At 57.5% G+C, this 19,485-nt stretch overlaps 2 protein-coding genes, 10 non-coding genes and 3 pseudogenes across 12 annotated transcripts; all 15 read right to left on the reverse strand.

The window, feature by feature from the left end:
- Positions 1-1,277: 1,277 nt before the first annotated feature.
- LOC147099273 (uncharacterized) lies at positions 1,278-3,131 on the reverse strand. Its single transcript, XM_085969194.1, has 2 exons — positions 2,330-3,131; positions 1,278-1,351 (listed from the first exon to the last, which is right to left on the reverse strand). The coding sequence occupies exons 1-2, from the start codon at positions 3,129-3,131 to the stop codon at positions 1,278-1,280; spliced, it is 876 nt and encodes a 291-aa protein (XP_085825320.1).
- A 772-nt stretch (positions 3,132-3,903) lies between these two features.
- On the reverse strand, positions 3,904-4,050 carry LOC147099274 (U2 spliceosomal RNA; annotated as a pseudogene).
- A 638-nt stretch (positions 4,051-4,688) lies between these two features.
- On the reverse strand, positions 4,689-4,879 carry LOC147099275 (U2 spliceosomal RNA). Its single transcript, XR_015073992.1, has one exon. It is a non-coding gene; the product is annotated as a U2 spliceosomal RNA (small nuclear RNA).
- A 638-nt stretch (positions 4,880-5,517) lies between these two features.
- Positions 5,518-5,708, reverse strand: LOC147099276 (U2 spliceosomal RNA). Its single transcript, XR_015073993.1, has one exon. It is a non-coding gene; the product is annotated as a U2 spliceosomal RNA (small nuclear RNA).
- A 638-nt stretch (positions 5,709-6,346) lies between these two features.
- Positions 6,347-6,537, reverse strand: LOC147099277 (U2 spliceosomal RNA). The gene has a single exon (XR_015073994.1). It is a non-coding gene; the product is annotated as a U2 spliceosomal RNA (small nuclear RNA).
- Positions 6,538-7,175: 638 nt separating this feature from the next.
- On the reverse strand, positions 7,176-7,366 carry LOC147099278 (U2 spliceosomal RNA). Its single transcript, XR_015073995.1, has one exon. It is a non-coding gene; the product is annotated as a U2 spliceosomal RNA (small nuclear RNA).
- A 638-nt stretch (positions 7,367-8,004) lies between these two features.
- LOC147099279 (U2 spliceosomal RNA) lies at positions 8,005-8,185 on the reverse strand (annotated as a pseudogene).
- A 454-nt stretch (positions 8,186-8,639) lies between these two features.
- Positions 8,640-9,911, reverse strand: LOC147099280 (uncharacterized). Its single transcript, XM_085969299.1, has one exon. The coding sequence runs from the start codon at positions 9,849-9,851 to the stop codon at positions 8,640-8,642; it is 1,212 nt and encodes a 403-aa protein (XP_085825425.1). The 5' UTR covers positions 9,852-9,911.
- Positions 9,912-14,245: 4,334 nt separating this feature from the next.
- On the reverse strand, positions 14,246-14,392 carry LOC147099281 (U2 spliceosomal RNA; annotated as a pseudogene).
- Positions 14,393-15,030: 638 nt separating this feature from the next.
- Positions 15,031-15,221, reverse strand: LOC147099282 (U2 spliceosomal RNA). The gene has a single exon (XR_015073997.1). It is a non-coding gene; the product is annotated as a U2 spliceosomal RNA (small nuclear RNA).
- Positions 15,222-15,859: 638 nt separating this feature from the next.
- Positions 15,860-16,050, reverse strand: LOC147099283 (U2 spliceosomal RNA). The gene has a single exon (XR_015073998.1). It is a non-coding gene; the product is annotated as a U2 spliceosomal RNA (small nuclear RNA).
- A 638-nt stretch (positions 16,051-16,688) lies between these two features.
- LOC147099284 (U2 spliceosomal RNA) lies at positions 16,689-16,879 on the reverse strand. The gene has a single exon (XR_015073999.1). It is a non-coding gene; the product is annotated as a U2 spliceosomal RNA (small nuclear RNA).
- Positions 16,880-17,517: 638 nt separating this feature from the next.
- LOC147099285 (U2 spliceosomal RNA) lies at positions 17,518-17,708 on the reverse strand. Its single transcript, XR_015074000.1, has one exon. It is a non-coding gene; the product is annotated as a U2 spliceosomal RNA (small nuclear RNA).
- Positions 17,709-18,346: 638 nt separating this feature from the next.
- Positions 18,347-18,537, reverse strand: LOC147099286 (U2 spliceosomal RNA). Its single transcript, XR_015074001.1, has one exon. It is a non-coding gene; the product is annotated as a U2 spliceosomal RNA (small nuclear RNA).
- Positions 18,538-19,175: 638 nt separating this feature from the next.
- Positions 19,176-19,366, reverse strand: LOC147099287 (U2 spliceosomal RNA). The gene has a single exon (XR_015074002.1). It is a non-coding gene; the product is annotated as a U2 spliceosomal RNA (small nuclear RNA).
- Positions 19,367-19,485: the final 119 nt, after the last annotated feature.

The following is a 19,485-nucleotide window of genomic DNA, read 5'->3' on the forward strand; positions in this document are numbered from 1 at the left end:
CGAGGCTATCAGAGATCTTCCTGCCGGGTACGGCACAGGTCTGATCCGGGTGGATCACCAGCTCCAGAGCAGACTTGACCCTGTTGGCGATGACCTTGGACAGAATCTTGTAGTCCACATTAAGCAGTGAAATGGGCCGCCAGTTTCTGATTTCTTCCCTCTCCCCCTTCTGCTTGTAGATGAGGGTGATGATGCCTTTCCTCATCGATTCTGACATGCTGCCAGCCAGAAGCATACCCCCGTACACTTCCAGCAGGTCTGGGCCCATCCAGTCCCACAGAGCCGAATACAACTCGGCCGGTAGGCCGTCGCTTCCGGGAGTTTTACTCGTCTCGAAGGACAGGACGGCCTTTGTCAGCTCGTCCAGAGTTAGCGGGTGATCCAGACTCTCCCGCTTGCTGTCGTCTAGCACCTCCGAGATAGACGACAGGAAAGACTGGGAGGCCGCGCTGTCTGTGGGCTTCGCGTCGTACAGCCCGGCATAAAAGGATTTGCTGATCCTTCGCATGTCAGGCTGCGAGGACGTCACAGAGCCGTCTTCCTCCTTCAGGCTGTGGATCACAGAGCTCTCTCTGTGTACCTTTTGGAAGAAGAAACGCGAGCACGTCTCGTCCTGCTCCACGGAGCGGACTCTGGAGCGGAAGATGATCTTGGAGGACTCTGAGGCATAGAGCGAGGCTTGCTGGCCCTTCACCTCTTGGAGTTCCTCCCTGACATTGACTCCCATCGACTGCAGCAGGAGCAGATTCTGCATGCTTTTCTGGAGTCGGGACATTTCCCTCTGTCCCTCTCTCGCCTTCTGAACACCTTTGAGGATGAAGAACCTCTTGATGTTCGTCTTGATCGTTTCCCACCAGTGCGCCGGGGAATCAAAGAGGGGTTTCACGGTTCTCCAACCTTTGTAATCCCTTTTGAGTTCCTCAATGTTTTCTGGGGTCAACAGTTTCACGTTCAGCTTCCATATCCCTCTGCCTACTTTCTGGTCTTCCTGTGGGTGACAGTCGGCTAGTAAGAGGCAGTGGTCAGAGAAGAACACCGGCTTGACGTCGGTGGATCTGACCGAGAGAGCTTGGGACACAAACAGGAAGTCTATCCTGGAACGGACAGACCCGTCTGGCCTGGACCAGGTGTATCTGCGCGGCGCTCCATCTGCAGGGTTGCTGAAGATGTCGTGCAGCTTGGCGTCTTTTACCGCTTCCATCAGGAGTCTGGACGTGGCGTCCAGTTTGCTGTCGGCTCTGCCGGATCGCCCAGCCGCATCGATGATGCAGTTGAAGTCACCGCCCAGAATAACCGGCCTGGACGTCGCCAGCAGCAGCGGTAGCTGCTGGAAGACGGCCAGCCGCTCGTTCTTGAGAGCCGGGGCGTACACATTGATCAGCCTGAGCGGGGCGTTCTTGTACAGTACGTCTGCTACGAGGAGGCGGCCACCCACCACCTCCTTAACTTCGGTGATGGTGAAGTCACCTCCCCGCAGCAGAATACCCAGGCCGGAGGCACGGCAATCGTTGCCTCCTGACCAGATCGATTGGTCGTGGGGCCACCATCGCGACCACTGCCTGTAGTTGCTGAAGTGCGGTAGGCCGCACTCCTGCAGGAACAATAGGTCGGCCTTGACCTTGGCAAGGTACCCCAAGGTGGAAACACATCGCGTCGTGCTTTTGATGCTACGCACGTTTATGCTTGCAATTTTTAAACCCATTTTAAATTTTAAATAGAGTTCAAGTCCCATTTTAATAAGCAGTCCTTTATGCTGTTTCCATCCCTTGGGGCTGGACCTGCATACACACAGTGTTAGAGAAAAACTGTACTTGCCCTGGGCTGAGGAACTCGCCCTGGTCTCTTGAGGGGTTGCTGTACCGGCAGGGGGATGACGGCGGTGAGAAGAAGTCTTCTTCCTCATTCGTGGATGGTTCTTCCCTCAGCCTGTCGCCTGTGGTGTCGTGGCTCCCGGTTTCCCGGAGCAGGTGTGCATCGGTCGCTTCATTGCTCCCGGTTTCCCGGAGCTGGGGTATGGTGGACGCTCCGCTGCTCCCGGTTGTCTGGAGCTGGGGAGCGTCGGGCACTTGGCCGCCCCCGGCGGTCTGGAGCTGGGGGACGTCGGGCACTTGGCCGCTCCCGGCAGTCTGTAGCTGGGGAGCGTCGGGCTCTTGGCCGCTCCCGGCGGTCTGGAGCTGGGGAGCGTCGGGCACTTGGCCGCTCCCGGCGGTCTGGAGCTGGGGAGCGTCGGGCACTTGGCCACTCCCGGCGGTCTGGAGCTGGGGAGCGTCGGGAACTTGGCCGCTCCCGGCGGTCTGGAGCTGGGCTGCATTGTGCCCTTCATTGCTACCGGTGTTCTGGGGCACGGTGATCACTCCTGTTTGTTTCTTTTCGCTCAGCCACTTTTTTTGTTGTTGGTGACTGTTCTTTTCTTGCCCTTCCTCATCAGATGAGCAGCTGCTGGTGTTGCCCGTTTGGGGCGGGTGCCGCCTTTTTTCCACAGGCCTGGACTTTGGCGGCCTCTCTCTTTGGGGGAGGCTTTTTTTCTTGTTCTTTCGTTTGACCTCCTGCCATTCTCCCAGTTGTTGTTCTCCAGCTGCCTCCTCTTCCATGGTCTCTGGCTGTTGGGGAGGAGGCTGAGTGCTGGTTGCCTGGGTTTGGTCGTTTCCAGTGAGGGCCTCTGCGGTGGGAGCGGTGCTGGTCTCCTTTGAGGCGGCCTTGTTGACAGGTCCTTTAATTGCCTGCGCATAGCTGCTGCTGCGCCTTGGGCAGGCCTTGTAGAGATGGCCTGTCTCCCCGCACAAGTTGCAGCACTTGCTCTCCTTGCAATCCTTCGTCTGGTGGCCTTCCTGCTTGCAGTTGCGACAGATGGTGACAGTGCAGGTCGCCGCCACGTGCCCGGATCTCCCGCAGGTTCGACACACCCTGGGTTGTCCCGCGTACACCATGTAGCCCCGGCTTCCACCGATGGCGAAGCTGGAGGGGAGGTGCTGGATGGCTCCTTTGGCATCCACTTTCAGGGTTACTTTGATCTGGCGTTTGCTGGTCCAGATCCCAAACAGGTCATTTACGTCAACGCTGTTCCCGACACTGTCGACGTATCTGCCGAGGAACGTCAGCACATCGACCACAGGGATGTGCGGGTTGTACATGTGTACAGTGACCAACCGGTTTCTTTGTGTTGGGAGAGTGAATAGAGGCTCGGCAGTCATAACTGAAAGCAGCGTTTCACTCCCCTTTTCCTTAACTGCCTGCAGAAATTTCAGGCATGCCGCGACGTTCCTGAACGTCACATCAAAATGTCCACTGCTGGGGAAATCCTGCAGAGCGAAGATATCCGCAACTTGGAAACCGCAGCATCCGGTCAAGATCCTCTTCACAAAAAGGGAGCGGTCGATGGGCGATTGTCCCTCCACCTTCTTCACTGTGACTCGGACAGTGTTCCGGACTCCCTGTCTCGCTCCTCGGTTTGCTGCAATCTCGCTTGCAGGTCGCCCGTCACTCCAGGCTCTCGAGCTCGCTGTTCCATTGGCCGCCGTCGCGCCTGCCAATCGCTCTCTGCCCCGGGCTGCCAAGCTTGCTGCTTGCTTGGCCCTCGTCTCGCCTGCCAATCGCTCTCCGCCCTGGAGTCCCGGGCTCGCTTCCTCATTGGCCGACGTCATGCCTGCCAATCGCTCTCTGCCCCGGCCTCCCGAGCTCGCTCCTTCGTTGGCCGCCCTCTCGCCTGCCGATCGCTCTCCGCTGCAGGCTCTCGACCTCGCTGCATGGTCGGCCGCCACCTCGCGCTGCAGGTCGCTCTCCACTCCGGGCTCCCGCAATCGCTCCTCCTCCAGCGGCCTCGGTTTCTGCTCCCGATAGCTCCTTTCTCGGGTTTCCTCGCTCACTGCTCCCTCAGTCGCCATCTATGCAGATCGCTCTGCTCTGATTGGATCAAGGCCGAAGCCAGCATGAAAATGCAGCCAAACCAGAAACACCAGTATCGCGACACAAGGTCAATTTGCATCAGAATCAAGCAGATACTGATAAGAACAGATACTACACTTGATCTTAGCCAAAAGGCCGAGAAGCGATAGCCTGTAAACTCCCGCCGACGCGCAAGTGTCCCTCGGCCTCTGTCTTCTCCGTCAATCTGGCCGCGGTCGGCCGAGCGCAGGTGCGACGGCGGGCCTGCAGCAAGAGAGCAATTTCGGCCAGGGCTTACTTACTTGCAAGCCAGACGAAAAGCCGTGCCCGTATGGCACCCCCTTCCCTTCGGCGGAGATGACGCCATGAAAGCATTTGCATTTTGCGAGCAATTAACCAACCGGGCGGCGCGCAGGAGCGCGCCGGCGGGGCTTGCGGTGTCCCCTCCCCCCTCCTTTTCCAACGGGGGCGGGCGCAGTGGCTCAGAAATCCAACAGGGTGCAGCACGGTCCAGGTCAGCTGCAGAGCGGGAAAGGTGGCGAGGCCCCGCCCTGAAATCCAGGGCACGTCCCCATATGCAAATAAGAAAGAAAAACACAATTTTGACATGCAAACGCAGAGCGAAAAACACCCCCGAAGGCGGCTGCTTAGCCTGCGGCGCGGCCGGCCAGCGAGCGGGTGAAAAGTAAGGCGGCGGCACGACAAGGGCGAGCCCGAGCGGCTCTACAACGGAAAGACAGCACGGCTGAAAGTGGTGCGAAAACTTTTTCTGCTTTTGACTTTTGCGACTTCCCACCCCAAAGAGGGGAAGCTGCACCGCTCCCGGAAGCACTGCAATACCAGGTCGATGCGTGGAGTGGACGGAGCAAGCCCCTGTTCCATCTCCCTGTTCCAAAAATCAATTTAATATTTGGTCCCCAGATAGGGGACGTATCAGATATTAAACTGATAAGAACAGATACTACACTTGATCTTAGCCAAAAGGCCGAGAAGCGATAGCCTGTAAACTCCCGCCGACGCGCAAGTGTCCCTCGGCCTCTGTCTTCTCCGTCAATCTGGCCGCGGTCGGCCGAGCGCAGGTGCGACGGCGGGCCTGCAGCAAGAGAGCAATTTCGGCCAGGGCTTACTTACTTGCAAGCCAGACGAAAAGCCGTGCCCGTATGGCACCCCCTTCCCTTCGGCGGAGATGACGCCATGAAAGCATTTGCATTTTGCGAGCAATTAACCAACCGGGCGGCGCGCAGGAGCGCGCCGGCGGGGCTTGCGGTGTCCCCTCCCCCCTCCTTTTCCAACGGGGGCGGGCGCAGTGGCTCAGAAATCCAACAGGGTGCAGCACGGTCCAGGTCAGCTGCAGAGCGGGAAAGGTGGCGAGGCCCCGCCCTGAAATCCAGGGCACGTCCCCATATGCAAATAAGAAAGAAAAACACAATTTTGACATGCAAACGCAGAGCGAAAAACACCCCCGAAGGCGGCTGCTTAGCCTGCGGCGCGGCCGGCCAGCGAGCGGGTGAAAAGTAAGGCGGCGGCACGACAAGGGCGAGCCCGAGCGGCTCTACAACGGAAAGACAGCACGGCTGAAAGTGGTGCGAAAACTTTTTCTGCTTTTGACTTTTGCGACTTCCCACCCCAAAGAGGGGAAGCTGCACCGCTCCCGGAAGCACTGCAATACCAGGTCGATGCGTGGAGTGGACGGAGCAAGCCCCTGTTCCATCTCCCTGTTCCAAAAATCAATTTAATATTTGGTCCCCAGATAGGGGACGTATCAGATATTAAACTGATAAGAACAGATACTACACTTGATCTTAGCCAAAAGGCCGAGAAGCGATAGCCTGTAAACTCCCGCCGACGCGCAAGTGTCCCTCGGCCTCTGTCTTCTCCGTCAATCTGGCCGCGGTCGGCCGAGCGCAGGTGCGACGGCGGGCCTGCAGCAAGAGAGCAATTTCGGCCAGGGCTTACTTACTTGCAAGCCAGACGAAAAGCCGTGCCCGTATGGCACCCCCTTCCCTTCGGCGGAGATGACGCCATGAAAGCATTTGCATTTTGCGAGCAATTAACCAACCGGGCGGCGCGCAGGAGCGCGCCGGCGGGGCTTGCGGTGTCCCCTCCCCCCTCCTTTTCCAACGGGGGCGGGCGCAGTGGCTCAGAAATCCAACAGGGTGCAGCACGGTCCAGGTCAGCTGCAGAGCGGGAAAGGTGGCGAGGCCCCGCCCTGAAATCCAGGGCACGTCCCCATATGCAAATAAGAAAGAAAAACACAATTTTGACATGCAAACGCAGAGCGAAAAACACCCCCGAAGGCGGCTGCTTAGCCTGCGGCGCGGCCGGCCAGCGAGCGGGTGAAAAGTAAGGCGGCGGCACGACAAGGGCGAGCCCGAGCGGCTCTACAACGGAAAGACAGCACGGCTGAAAGTGGTGCGAAAACTTTTTCTGCTTTTGACTTTTGCGACTTCCCACCCCAAAGAGGGGAAGCTGCACCGCTCCCGGAAGCACTGCAATACCAGGTCGATGCGTGGAGTGGACGGAGCAAGCCCCTGTTCCATCTCCCTGTTCCAAAAATCAATTTAATATTTGGTCCCCAGATAGGGGACGTATCAGATATTAAACTGATAAGAACAGATACTACACTTGATCTTAGCCAAAAGGCCGAGAAGCGATAGCCTGTAAACTCCCGCCGACGCGCAAGTGTCCCTCGGCCTCTGTCTTCTCCGTCAATCTGGCCGCGGTCGGCCGAGCGCAGGTGCGACGGCGGGCCTGCAGCAAGAGAGCAATTTCGGCCAGGGCTTACTTACTTGCAAGCCAGACGAAAAGCCGTGCCCGTATGGCACCCCCTTCCCTTCGGCGGAGATGACGCCATGAAAGCATTTGCATTTTGCGAGCAATTAACCAACCGGGCGGCGCGCAGGAGCGCGCCGGCGGGGCTTGCGGTGTCCCCTCCCCCCTCCTTTTCCAACGGGGGCGGGCGCAGTGGCTCAGAAATCCAACAGGGTGCAGCACGGTCCAGGTCAGCTGCAGAGCGGGAAAGGTGGCGAGGCCCCGCCCTGAAATCCAGGGCACGTCCCCATATGCAAATAAGAAAGAAAAACACAATTTTGACATGCAAACGCAGAGCGAAAAACACCCCCGAAGGCGGCTGCTTAGCCTGCGGCGCGGCCGGCCAGCGAGCGGGTGAAAAGTAAGGCGGCGGCACGACAAGGGCGAGCCCGAGCGGCTCTACAACGGAAAGACAGCACGGCTGAAAGTGGTGCGAAAACTTTTTCTGCTTTTGACTTTTGCGACTTCCCACCCCAAAGAGGGGAAGCTGCACCGCTCCCGGAAGCACTGCAATACCAGGTCGATGCGTGGAGTGGACGGAGCAAGCCCCTGTTCCATCTCCCTGTTCCAAAAATCAATTTAATATTTGGTCCCCAGATAGGGGACGTATCAGATATTAAACTGATAAGAACAGATACTACACTTGATCTTAGCCAAAAGGCCGAGAAGCGATAGCCTGTAAACTCCCGCCGACGCGCAAGTGTCCCTCGGCCTCTGTCTTCTCCGTCAATCTGGCCGCGGTCGGCCGAGCGCAGGTGCGACGGCGGGCCTGCAGCAAGAGAGCAATTTCGGCCAGGGCTTACTTACTTGCAAGCCAGACGAAAAGCCGTGCCCGTATGGCACCCCCTTCCCTTCGGCGGAGATGACGCCATGAAAGCATTTGCATTTTGCGAGCAATTAACCAACCGGGCGGCGCGCAGGAGCGCGCCGGCGGGGCTTGCGGTGTCCCCTCCCCCCTCCTTTTCCAACGGGGGCGGGCGCAGTGGCTCAGAAATCCAACAGGGTGCAGCACGGTCCAGGTCAGCTGCAGAGCGGGAAAGGTGGCGAGGCCCCGCCCTGAAATCCAGGGCACGTCCCCATATGCAAATAAGAAAGAAAAACACAATTTTGACATGCAAACGCAGAGCGAAAAACACCCCCGAAGGCGGCTGCTTAGCCTGCGGCGCGGCCGGCCAGCGAGCGGGTGAAAAGTAAGGCGGCGGCACGACAAGGGCGAGCCCGAGCGGCTCTACAAAGGAAAGACAGCACGGCTGAAAGTGGTGCGAAAACTTTTTCTGCTTTTGACTTTTGCGACTTCCCACCCCAAAGAGGGGAAGCTGCACCGCTCCCGGAAGCACTGCAATACCAGGTCGATGCGTGGAGTGGACGGAGCAAGCCCCTGTTCCATCTCCCTGTTCCAAAAATCAATTTAATATTTGGTCCCCAGATAGGGGACGTATCAGATATTAAACTGATAAGAACAGATATATATGCTTTATTTATAAAAATCTTTGTTCATGTACATGACAATGCAGTCCACATCTGGTACAGTGCAAATTAACTTCAGCACATGGCACTCAATTTACAAATTACATTACATTTATCATTACATATATCAAAGCATGTTTCAATATATAACAATATACACTCCACAAATCATATTACAGATGAAAGCAGTACATGGTACTCTCTTTACACATACAGGTACATTTTCATTACATGTTTTATCAGTCATACAGCCCAAGGGGGGCCGAGATGCATTCCAACATTTCTCAAAATACATTACATTTACAATCCACCAACCGTATTATATATGGCTTAATAATACACATGAATGCAGTACATGGTACTCTATTTACATTCACAGATTACAAGTGCTTTACAATTAACACACTTGTACGTTATGCGGCCCGAGGGGGGGGTTTTCCACTGGTTTCAGCCCCTCAGTGTACACTGGCGGGAGGGCCTTAAACTGTGGCCCTTCCCCATCGTGCCTTGGCGGCGGCGGCACCAACCTTTAGTGCGTCCCTCAGCACGTACTCCCGGACCTTGGAATGTGCCAATCTGCAACACTCGGTCGTGGACATCTCCTTGCTCTGGAAGACCAGCAAGTTTCGGGCAGACCAAAGGGCGTCTTTCACCGAGTTGATGATCTTCCAGCAGCAGTTGATGTTTGTCTCGGTGTGCGTCCCTGGGAACAGTCCGTAGAGCACAGAGTCCTGTGTTACCGAGCTGCTCGGGATGAACCTCGACAAAGACCACTGCATCTCTTTCCAGACCTTCTGTGCAAAGGCACATTCCAGAAGGAGATGGATGACGGTCTCGTCCCAAGCGCAGCCTCCTCGCGGACAGCGTGCGGTGGAGCAGAGACGTCGGGAGTGCATGAAGGATCTGACGGGGAGGGCCCTTCTCACCACCAGCCAAGCTACGTCTTGGTGCTTGTTTGTGAGTTCTGGCGATGAGGCATTCTGCCAAATGACTTCGACAGTCTGCTCAGGGAACCATCCGAGAGGATCTACCATCTCCTTTTCCCGTAGGGTCCCGAGGACGTTTCGTGCTGACCACTGCTTGACAGCTTTGTGGTCAAAGGTGTTTGCCGTGAAAAACTTTTCCACGAAGGACAGGTGGTCTGGCACGGTCCAACTGGATGGAGCGTTCCGCGGCAGCGTCGCCAGACCCATCCTTCGCAACACCGGGGTCAGGTAGAACCTCAGCACGTAGTGACACTTGGTGTTTGCGTACTGAGGGTCCGTGCACAGTTTGATGCAGCCGCACACAAAGGTGGCCATCAGGATGAGGGCGACGTTTGGTACGTTCTTTCCCCCTTTCTCTGGAGATTTGTACATCGTGTCCCTCCGGACACGGTCCATTTTCGATCTCCAGATAAAGTGGAAGACGGCTCGGGTGACTGCGGCGGCGCAGGGTCGGGGTATGGGCCACACCTGCGCCACGTACAGCAGCACTGACAGCACTTCGCACCTGATGACCAGGTTCTTTCCCACGATCGACAGGGAGCGCTGCTCCCACATTCCCAGTTTCTGGCGTGCCTTGGAGATACGCTCCTCCCAGTTTTTTGTGCATGCCCCAGCCGCTCCGAACCATATTCCCAGCACCTTCAGGTAATCTGACCTGACGGTGAAGGGGACAAAGGATCGGTCGGCCCAGTTCCCAAAGAACATGGCCTCGCTTTTGCTGCGATTTACTTTCGCTCCCGAGGCCAGTTCAAATTGGTCGCAGATGCTCAGCAGTCTGCGGACCGACAGCGGATCCGAGCAAAAGACGGCGACGTCATCCATGTACAGGGAGGTCTTAACCTGAGTGCCTCCGCTGCCTGGGATCGTCACCCCTCCAATGCTCGAATCCCTTCTGATGGATTGGGCAAAGGGTTCGATACAACACACGAACAAGACGGAGGAGAGAGGACAGCCCTGCCTGACTCCAGATTTGATCGGGAAGCTTTCTGATTCCCACCCGTTGATTAGGACTGCGCTACTGATGTCTGTGTAGAGCAGTTGGATCCAATTGCAGATTCCCTCCCCAAACCCCATTTTGGAGAGCACGTCCATCATGTACGTGTGCGATATTCTGTCGAAAGCCTTCTCCTGGTCCAAGCTGATTAAGCAGGTGTGCACCCCCCTGTCCCGCACGTAGGCGATCGTATCCCTGAGTAGCGCGAGGCTATCAGAGATCTTCCTGCCGGGTACGGCACAGGTCTGATCCGGGTGGATCACCAGCTCCAGAGCAGACTTGACCCTGTTGGCGATGACCTTGGACAGAATCTTGTAGTCCACATTAAGCAGCGAAATGGGCCGCCAGTTTCTGATTTCTTCCCTCTCCCCTTTCTGCTTGTAGATGAGGGTGATGATGCCTTTCCTCATCGATTCTGACATGCTGCCAGCCAGAAGCATACCCCCGTACACTTCCAGCAGGTCTGGGCCCATCCAGTCCCACAGAGCCGAATACAACTCGACCGGTAGGCCGTCGCTTCCGGGAGTTTTACTCGTCTCGAAGGACCGGACGGCCTTTGTCAGCTCGTCCAGAGTTAGCGGGTGATCCAGACTCTCCCGCTTGCTGTCGTCTAGCTCCTCCGAGATAGACGACAGGAAAGACTGGGAGGCCGCGCTGTCTGTGGGCTTCGCGTCGTACAGCCCGGCATAAAAGGATTTGCTGATCCTTCGCATGTCAGGCTGCGAGGACGTCACAGAGCCGTCTTCCTCCTTCAGGCTGTGGATCACAGAGCTCCCTCTGTGTACCTTTTGGAAGAAGAAACGCGAGCACGTCTCGTCCTGCTCCACGGAGCGGACTCTGGAGCGGAAGATGATCTTGGAGGACTCTGAGGCGTAGAGCGAGGCTTGCTGGCCCTTCACCTCTTGGAGTTCCTCCCCGACATTGACTCCCATCGACTGCAGCAGGAGCAGATTCTGCATGCTTTTCTGGAGTCGGGACATTTCCCTCTGTCCCTCTCTCGCCTTCTGAACACCTTTGAGGATGAAGAACCTCTTGATGTTGGTCTTGATCGTTTCCCACCAGTGCGCCGGGGAATCAAAGAGGGGTTTCACGGTTCTCCAACCTTTGTAATCCCTTTTGAGTTCCTCAATGTTTTCTGGGGTCAACAGTTTCACGTTCAGCTTCCATATCCCTCTGCCTACTTTCTGGTCTTCCTGTGGGTGACAGTCGGCTAGTAAGAGGCAGTGGTCAGAGAAGAACACCGGCTTGACGTCGGTGGATCTGACCGAGAGAGCTTGGGACACAAACAGGAAGTCTATCCTGGAACGGACAGACCCGTCTGGCCTGGACCAGGTGTATCTGCGCGGCGCTCCATCTGCAGGGTTGTTGAAGATGTCGTGCAGCTTGGCGTCTTTTACCGCTTCCATCAGGAGTCTGGACGTGGCGTCCAGTTTGCTGTCGGCTCTGCCGGATCGCCCAGCCGCATCGATGATGCAGTTGAAGTCACCGCCCAGAATAACCGGCCTGGACGTCGCCAGCAGCAGCGGTAGCTGCTGGAAGACGGCCAGCCGCTCGTTCTTGAGAGCCGGGGCGTACACATTGATCAGCCTGAGCGGGGCATTCTTGTACAGTACGTCTGCTGCGAGGAGGCGGCCACCCACCACCTCCTTAACTTCGGTGATGGTGAAGTCACCTCCCCGCAGCAGAATACCCAGGCCGGAGGCACGGCAATCGTTGCCTCCTGACCAGATCGATTGGCCGTGGGGCCACCATCGCGACCACTGCCTGTAGTTGCTGAAGTGCGGTAGGCCGCACTCCTGCAGGAACAGTAGGTCGGCCTTGACCTTGGCAAGGTACCCCAAGGTGGAAACACATCGCGTCGTGCTTTTGATGCTACGCACGTTTATGCTTGCAATTTTTAAACCCATTTTAAATTTTAAATAGAGTTCAAGTCCCATTTTAATAAGCAGTCCTTTATGCTGTTTCCATCCCTTGGGGCTGGACCTGCATACACACAGTGTCAGAGAAAAACTGTACTTGCCCTGGGCTGAGGAACTCGCCCTGGTCTCTTGAGGGGTTGCTGTACCGGCAGGGGGATGACGGCGGTGAGAAGAAGACTTCCTCATTCGTGGGTGGTTCTTCCCTCAGCCTGTCGCCTGTGGTGTCGTGGCTCCCGGTTTCCCGGAGCAGGTGTGCATCGGTCGCTTCATTGCTCCCGGTTTCCCGGAGCTGGGGTATGGTGGACGCTCCGCTGCTCCCGGTTGTCTGGAGCTGGGGAGCGTCGGGCACTTGGCCGCCCCCGGCGGTCTGGAGCTGGGGGACGTCGGGCACTTGGCCGCTCCCGGCGGTCTGTAGCTGGGGGGCGTCGGGCTCTTGGCCGCTCCCGGCGGTCTGGAGCTGGGGAGCGTCGGGCACTTGGCCGCTCCCGGCGGTCTGGAGCTGGGGAGCGTCGGGCACTTGGCCACTCCCGGCGGTCTGGAGCTGGGGAGCGTCGGGAACTTGGCCGCTCCCGGCGGTCTGGAGCTGGGCTGCGTTGTGCCCTTCGTTGCTACCGGTGTCCTGGGGCACGGTGATCACTCCTGTTTGTTTCTTTTCGCTCAGCCACTTTTTTTGTTGTTGGTGACTGTTCTTTTCTTGCCCTTCCTCATCAGATGAGCAGCTGCTGGTGTTGCCCGTTTGGGGCGCGTGCCGCCTTTTTTCCACAGGCCTGGACTTTGGCAGCCTCTCTCTTTGGGGGAGGCTTTTTTTTTTGTTCTTTCGTTTGACCTCCTGCCATTCTCCCAGTTGTTGTTCTCCAGCTGCCTCCTCTTCCATGGTCTCTGGCTGTTGGGGAGGAGGCTGAGTGCTGGTTGCCTGGGTTTGGTCGTTTCCAGTGAGGGCCTCTGCGGTGGGAGCAGTGCTGGTCTCCTTTGAGGCGGCCTTGTTGACAGGTCCTTTAATTGCCTGCGCATAGCTGCTGCTGCGCCTTGGGCAGGCCTTGTAGAGATGGCCTGTCTCCCCGCACAAGTTGCAGCACTTGCTCTCCTTGCAATCCTTCGTCTGGTGGCCTTCCTGCTTGCAGTTGCGACAGATGGTGACAGTGCAGGTCGCCGCCACGTGCCCGGATCTCCCGCAGGTTCGACACACCCTGGGTTGTCCCGCGTACACCATGTAGCCCCGGCTTCCACCGATGGCGAAGCTGGAGGGGAGGTGCTGGATGGCTCCTTTGGCATCCACTTTCAGGGTTACTTTGATCTGGCGTTTGCTGGTCCAGATCCCAAACAGGTCATTTACGTCAACGCTGTTCCCGACACTGTCGACGTATCTGCCGAGGAACGTCAGCACATCGACCACAGGGATGTGCGGGTTGTACATGTGTACAGTGACCACCCGGTTTCTTTGTGTTGGGAGAGTGAATAGAGGCTCGGCAGTCATAACTGAAAGCAGCGTTTCACTCCCCTTTTCCTTAACTGCCTGCAGAAATTTCAGGCATGCCGCGACGTTCCTGAACGTCACATCAAAATGTCCACTGCTGGGGAAATCCTGCAGAGCGAAGATATCCGCAACTTGGAATCCGCAGCATCCGGTCAAGATCCTCTTCACAAAAAGGGAGCGGTCGATGGGCGATTGTCCCTCCACCTTCTTCACTGTGACTCGGACAGTGTTCCGGACTCCCTGTCTCGCTCCTCGGTTTGCTGCAATCTCGCTTGCAGGTCGCCCGTCACTCCAGGCTCTCGAGCTCGCTGTTCCATTGGCCGCCGTCGCGCCTGCCAATCGCTCTCTGCCCCGGGCTGCCAAGCTTGCTGCTTGCTTGGCCCTCGTCTCGCCTGCCAATCGCTCTCCGCGCTGGAGTCCCGGGCTCGCTTCCTCATTGGCCGACGTCATGCCTGCCAATCGCTCTCCGCCCCGGCCTCCCGAGCTCGCTCCTTCGTTGGCCGCCCTCTCGCCTGCCGATCGCTCTCCGCTGCAGGCTCTCGACCTCGCTGCATGGTCGGCCGCCACCTCGCGCTGCAGGTCGCTCTCCACTCCGGGCTCCCGCAATCGCTCCTCCTCCGGCGGCCTCGGTTTCTGCTCCCGATAGCTCCTTTCTCGGGTTTCCTCGCTCTCTGCTCCGTCAGTCTCCATCTATGCAGATCGCTCTGCTCTGATTGGATCAAGGCCGAAGCCAGCATGAAAATGCAGCCAAACCAGAAACACCAGTATCGCGACACAAGGTCAATTAGCATCAGAATCAAGCAGATACTGATAAGAACAGATACTACACTTGATCTTAGCCAAAAGGCCGAGAAGCGATAGCCTGTAAACTCCCGCCGACGCGCAAGTGTCCCTCGGCCTCTGTCTTCTCCGTCAATCTGGCCGCGGTCGGCCGAGCGCAGGTGCGACGGCGGGCCTGCAGCAAGAGAGCAATTTCGGCCAGGGCTTACTTACTTGCAAGCCAGACGAAAAGCCGTGCCCGTATGGCACCCCCTTCCCTTCGGCGGAGATGACGCCATGAAAGCATTTGCATTTTGCGAGCAATTAACCAACCGGGCGGCGCGCAGGAGCGCGCCGGCGGGGCTTGCGGTGTCCCCTCCCCCCTCCTTTTCCAACGGGGGCGGGCGCAGTGGCTCAGAAATCCAACAGGGTGCAGCACGGTCCAGGTCAGCTGCAGAGCGGGAAAGGTGGCGAGGCCCCGCCCTGAAATCCAGGGCACGTCCCCATATGCAAATAAGAAAGAAAAACACAATTTTGACATGCAAACGCAGAGCGAAAAACACCCCCGAAGGCGGCTGCTTAGCCTGCGGCGCGGCCGGCCAGCGAGCGGGTGAAAAGTAAGGCGGCGGCACGACAAGGGCGAGCCCGAGCGGCTCTACAAAGGAAAGACAGCACGGCTGAAAGTGGTGCGAAAACTTTTTCTGCTTTTGACTTTTGCGACTTCCCACCCCAAAGAGGGGAAGCTGCACCGCTCCCGGAAGCACTGCAATACCAGGTCGATGCGTGGAGTGGACGGAGCAAGCCCCTGTTCCATCTCCCTGTTCCAAAAATCAATTTAATATTTGGTCCCCAGATAGGGGACGTATCAGATATTAAACTGATAAGAACAGATACTACACTTGATCTTAGCCAAAAGGCCGAGAAGCGATAGCCTGTAAACTCCCGCCGACGCGCAAGTGTCCCTCGGCCTCTGTCTTCTCCGTCAATCTGGCCGCGGTCGGCCGAGCGCAGGTGCGACGGCGGGCCTGCAGCAAGAGAGCAATTTCGGCCAGGGCTTACTTACTTGCAAGCCAGACGAAAAGCCGTGCCCGTATGGCACCCCCTTCCCTTCGGCGGAGATGACGCCATGAAAGCATTTGCATTTTGCGAGCAATTAACCAACCGGGCGGCGCGCAGGAGCGCGCCGGCGGGGCTTGCGGTGTCCCCTCCCCCCTCCTTTTCCAACGGGGGCGGGCGCAGTGGCTCAGAAATCCAACAGGGTGCAGCACGGTCCAGGTCAGCTGCAGAGCGGGAAAGGTGGCGAGGCCCCGCCCTGAAATCCAGGGCACGTCCCCATATGCAAATAAGAAAGAAAAACACAATTTTGACATGCAAACGCAGAGCGAAAAACACCCCCGAAGGCGGCTGCTTAGCCTGCGGCGCGGCCGGCCAGCGAGCGAGTGAAAAGTAAGGCGGCGGCACGACAAGGGCGAGCCCGAGCGGCTCTACAAAGGAAAGACAGCACGGCTGAAAGTGGTGCGAAAACTTTTTCTGCTTTTGACTTTTGCGACTTCCCACCCCAAAGAGGGGAAGCTGCACCGCTCCCGGAAGCACTGCAATACCAGGTCGATGCGTGGAGTGGACGGAGCAAGCCCCTGTTCCATCTCCCTGTTCCAAAAATCAATTTAATATTTGGTCCCCAGATAGGGGACGTATCAGATATTAAACTGATAAGAACAGATACTACACTTGATCTTAGCCAAAAGGCCGAGAAGCGATAGCCTGTAAACTCCCGCCGACGCGCAAGTGTCCCTCGGCCTCTGTCTTCTCCGTCAATCTGGCCGCGGTCGGCCGAGCGCAGGTGCGACGGCGGGCCTGCAGCAAGAGAGCAATTTCGGCCAGGGCTTACTTACTTGCAAGCCAGACGAAAAGCCGTGCCCGTATGGCACCCCCTTCCCTTCGGCGGAGATGACGCCATGAAAGCATTTGCATTTTGCGAGCAATTAACCAACCGGGCGGCGCGCAGGAGCGCGCTGGCGGGGCTTGCGGTGTCCCCTCCCCCCTCCTTTTCCAACGGGGGCGGGCGCAGTGGCTCAGAAATCCAACAGGGTGCAGCACGGTCCAGGTCAGCTGCAGAGCGGGAAAGGTGGCGAGGCCCCGCCCTGAAATCCAGGGCACGTCCCCATATGCAAATAAGAAAGAAAAACACAATTTTGACATGCAAACGCAGAGCGAAAAACACCCCCGAAGGCGGCTGCTTAGCCTGCGGCGCGGCCGGCCAGCGAGCGGGTGAAAAGTAAGGCGGCGGCACGACAAGGGCGAGCCCGAGCGGCTCTACAAAGGAAAGACAGCACGGCTGAAAGTGGTGCGAAAACTTTTTCTGCTTTTGACTTTTGCGACTTCCCACCCCAAAGAGGGGAAGCTGCACCGCTCCCGGAAGCACTGCAATACCAGGTCGATGCGTGGAGTGGACGGAGCAAGCCCCTGTTCCATCTCCCTGTTCCAAAAATCAATTTAATATTTGGTCCCCAGATAGGGGACGTATCAGATATTAAACTGATAAGAACAGATACTACACTTGATCTTAGCCAAAAGGCCGAGAAGCGATAGCCTGTAAACTCCCGCCGACGCGCAAGTGTCCCTCGGCCTCTGTCTTCTCCGTCAATCTGGCCGCGGTCGGCCGAGCGCAGGTGCGACGGCGGGCCTGCAGCAAGAGAGCAATTTCGGCCAGGGCTTACTTACTTGCAAGCCAGACGAAAAGCCGTGCCCGTATGGCACCCCCTTCCCTTCGGCGGAGATGACGCCATGAAAGCATTTGCATTTTGCGAGCAATTAACCAACCGGGCGGCGCGCAGGAGCGCGCCGGCGGGGCTTGCGGTGTCCCCTCCCCCCTCCTTTTCCAACGGGGGCGGGCGCAGTGGCTCAGAAATCCAACAGGGTGCAGCACGGTCCAGGTCAGCTGCAGAGCGGGAAAGGTGGCGAGGCCCCGCCCTGAAATCCAGGGCACGTCCCCATATGCAAATAAGAAAGAAAAACACAATTTTGACATGCAAACGCAGAGCGAAAAACACCCCCGAAGGCGGCTGCTTAGCCTGCGGCGCGGCCGGCCAGCGAGCGGGTGAAAAGTAAGGCGGCGGCACGACAAGGGCGAGCCCGAGCGGCTCTACAAAGGAAAGACAGCACGGCTGAAAGTGGTGCGAAAACTTTTTCTGCTTTTGACTTTTGCGACTTCCCACCCCAAAGAGGGGAAGCTGCACCGCTCCCGGAAGCACTGCAATACCAGGTCGATGCGTGGAGTGGACGGAGCAAGCCCCTGTTCCATCTCCCTGTTCCAAAAATCAATTTAATATTTGGTCCCCAGATAGGGGACGTATCAGATATTAAACTGATAAGAACAGATACTACACTTGATCTTAGCCAAAAGGCCGAGAAGCGATAGCCTGTAAACTCCCGCCGACGCGCAAGTGTCCCTCGGCCTCTGTCTTCTCCGTCAATCTGGCCGCGGTCGGCCGAGCGCAGGTGCGACGGCGGGCCTGCAGCAAGAGAGCAATTTCGGCCAGGGCTTACTTACTTGCAAGCCAGACGAAAAGCCGTGCCCGTATGGCACCCCCTTCCCTTCGGCGGAGATGACGCCATGAAAGCATTTGCATTTTGCGAGCAATTAACCAACCGGGCGGCGCGCAGGAGCGCGCCGGCGGGGCTTGCGGTGTCCCCTCCCCCCTCCTTTTCCAACGGGGGCGGGCGCAGTGGCTCAGAAATCCAACAGGGTGCAGCACGGTCCAGGTCAGCTGCAGAGCGGGAAAGGTGGCGAGGCCCCGCCCTGAAATCCAGGGCACGTCCCCATATGCAAATAAGAAAGAAAAACACAATTTTGACATGCAAACGCAGAGCGAAAAACACCCCCGAAGGCGGCTGCTTAGCCTGCGGCGCGGCCGGCCAGCGAGCGGGTGAAAAGTAAGGCGGCGGCACGACAAGGGCGAGCCCGAGCGGCTCTACAAAGGAAAGACAGCACGGCTGAAAGTGGTGCGAAAACTTTTTCTGCTTTTGACTTTTGCGACTTCCCACCCCAAAGAGGGGAAGCTGCACCGCTCCCGGAAGCACTGCAATACCAGGTCGATGCGTGGAGTGGACGGAGCAAGCCCCTGTTCCATCTCCCTGTTCCAAAAATCAATTTAATATTTGGTCCCCAGATAGGGGACGTATCAGATATTAAACTGATAAGAACAGATACTACACTTGATCTTAGCCAAAAGGCCGAGAAGCGATAGCCTGTAAACTCCCGCCGACGCGCAAGTGTCCCTCGGCCTCTGTCTTCTCCGTCAATCTGGCCGCGGTCGGCCGAGCGCAGGTGCGACGGCGGGCCTGCAGCAAGAGAGCAATTTCGGCCAGGGCTTACTTACTTGCAAGCCAGACGAAAAGCCGTGCCCGTATGGCACCCCCTTCCCTTCGGCGGAGATGACGCCATGAAAGCATTTGCATTTTGCGAGCAATTAACCAACCGGGCGGCGCGCAGGAGCGCGCCGGCGGGGCTTGCGGTGTCCCCTCCCCCCTCCTTTTCCAACGGGGGCGGGCGCAGTGGCTCAGAAATCCAACAGGGTGCAGCACGGTCCAGGTCAGCTGCAGAGCGGGAAAGGTGGCGAGGCCCCGCCCTGAAATCCAGGGCACGTCCCCATATGCAAATAAGAAAGAAAAACACAATTTTGACATGCAAACGCAGAGCGAAAAACACCCCCGAAGGCGGCTGCTTAGCCTGCGGCGCGGCCGGCCAGCGAGCGGGTGAAAAGTAAGGCGGCGGCACGACAAGGGCGAGCCCGAGCGGCTCTACAAAGGAAAGACAGCACGGCTGAAAGTGGTGCGAAAACTTTTTCTGCTTTTGACTTTTGCGACTTCCCACCCCAAAGAGGGGAAGCTGCACCGCTCCCGGAAGCACTGCAATACCAGGTCGATGCGTGGAGTGGACGGAGCAAGCCCCTGTTCCATCTCCCTGTTCCAAAAATCAATTTAATATTTGGTCCCCAGATAGGGGACGTATCAGATATTAAACTGATAAGAACAGATACTACACTTGATCTTAGCCAAAAGGCCGAGAAGCGATAGCCTGTAAACTCCCGCCGACGCGCAAGTGTCCCTCGGCCTCTGTCTTCTCCGTCAATCTGGCCGCGGTCGGCCGAGCGCAGGTGCGACGGCGGGCCTGCAGCAAGAGAGCAATTTCGG

Source organism: Somniosus microcephalus, chromosome 28, assembly GCF_052327205.1.
Source record: "Somniosus microcephalus isolate GS21.2 chromosome 28, FLI_Smic_1.0, whole genome shotgun sequence".
Classification (NCBI taxonomy): Eukaryota; Metazoa; Chordata; class Chondrichthyes; order Squaliformes; family Somniosidae; genus Somniosus; species Somniosus microcephalus.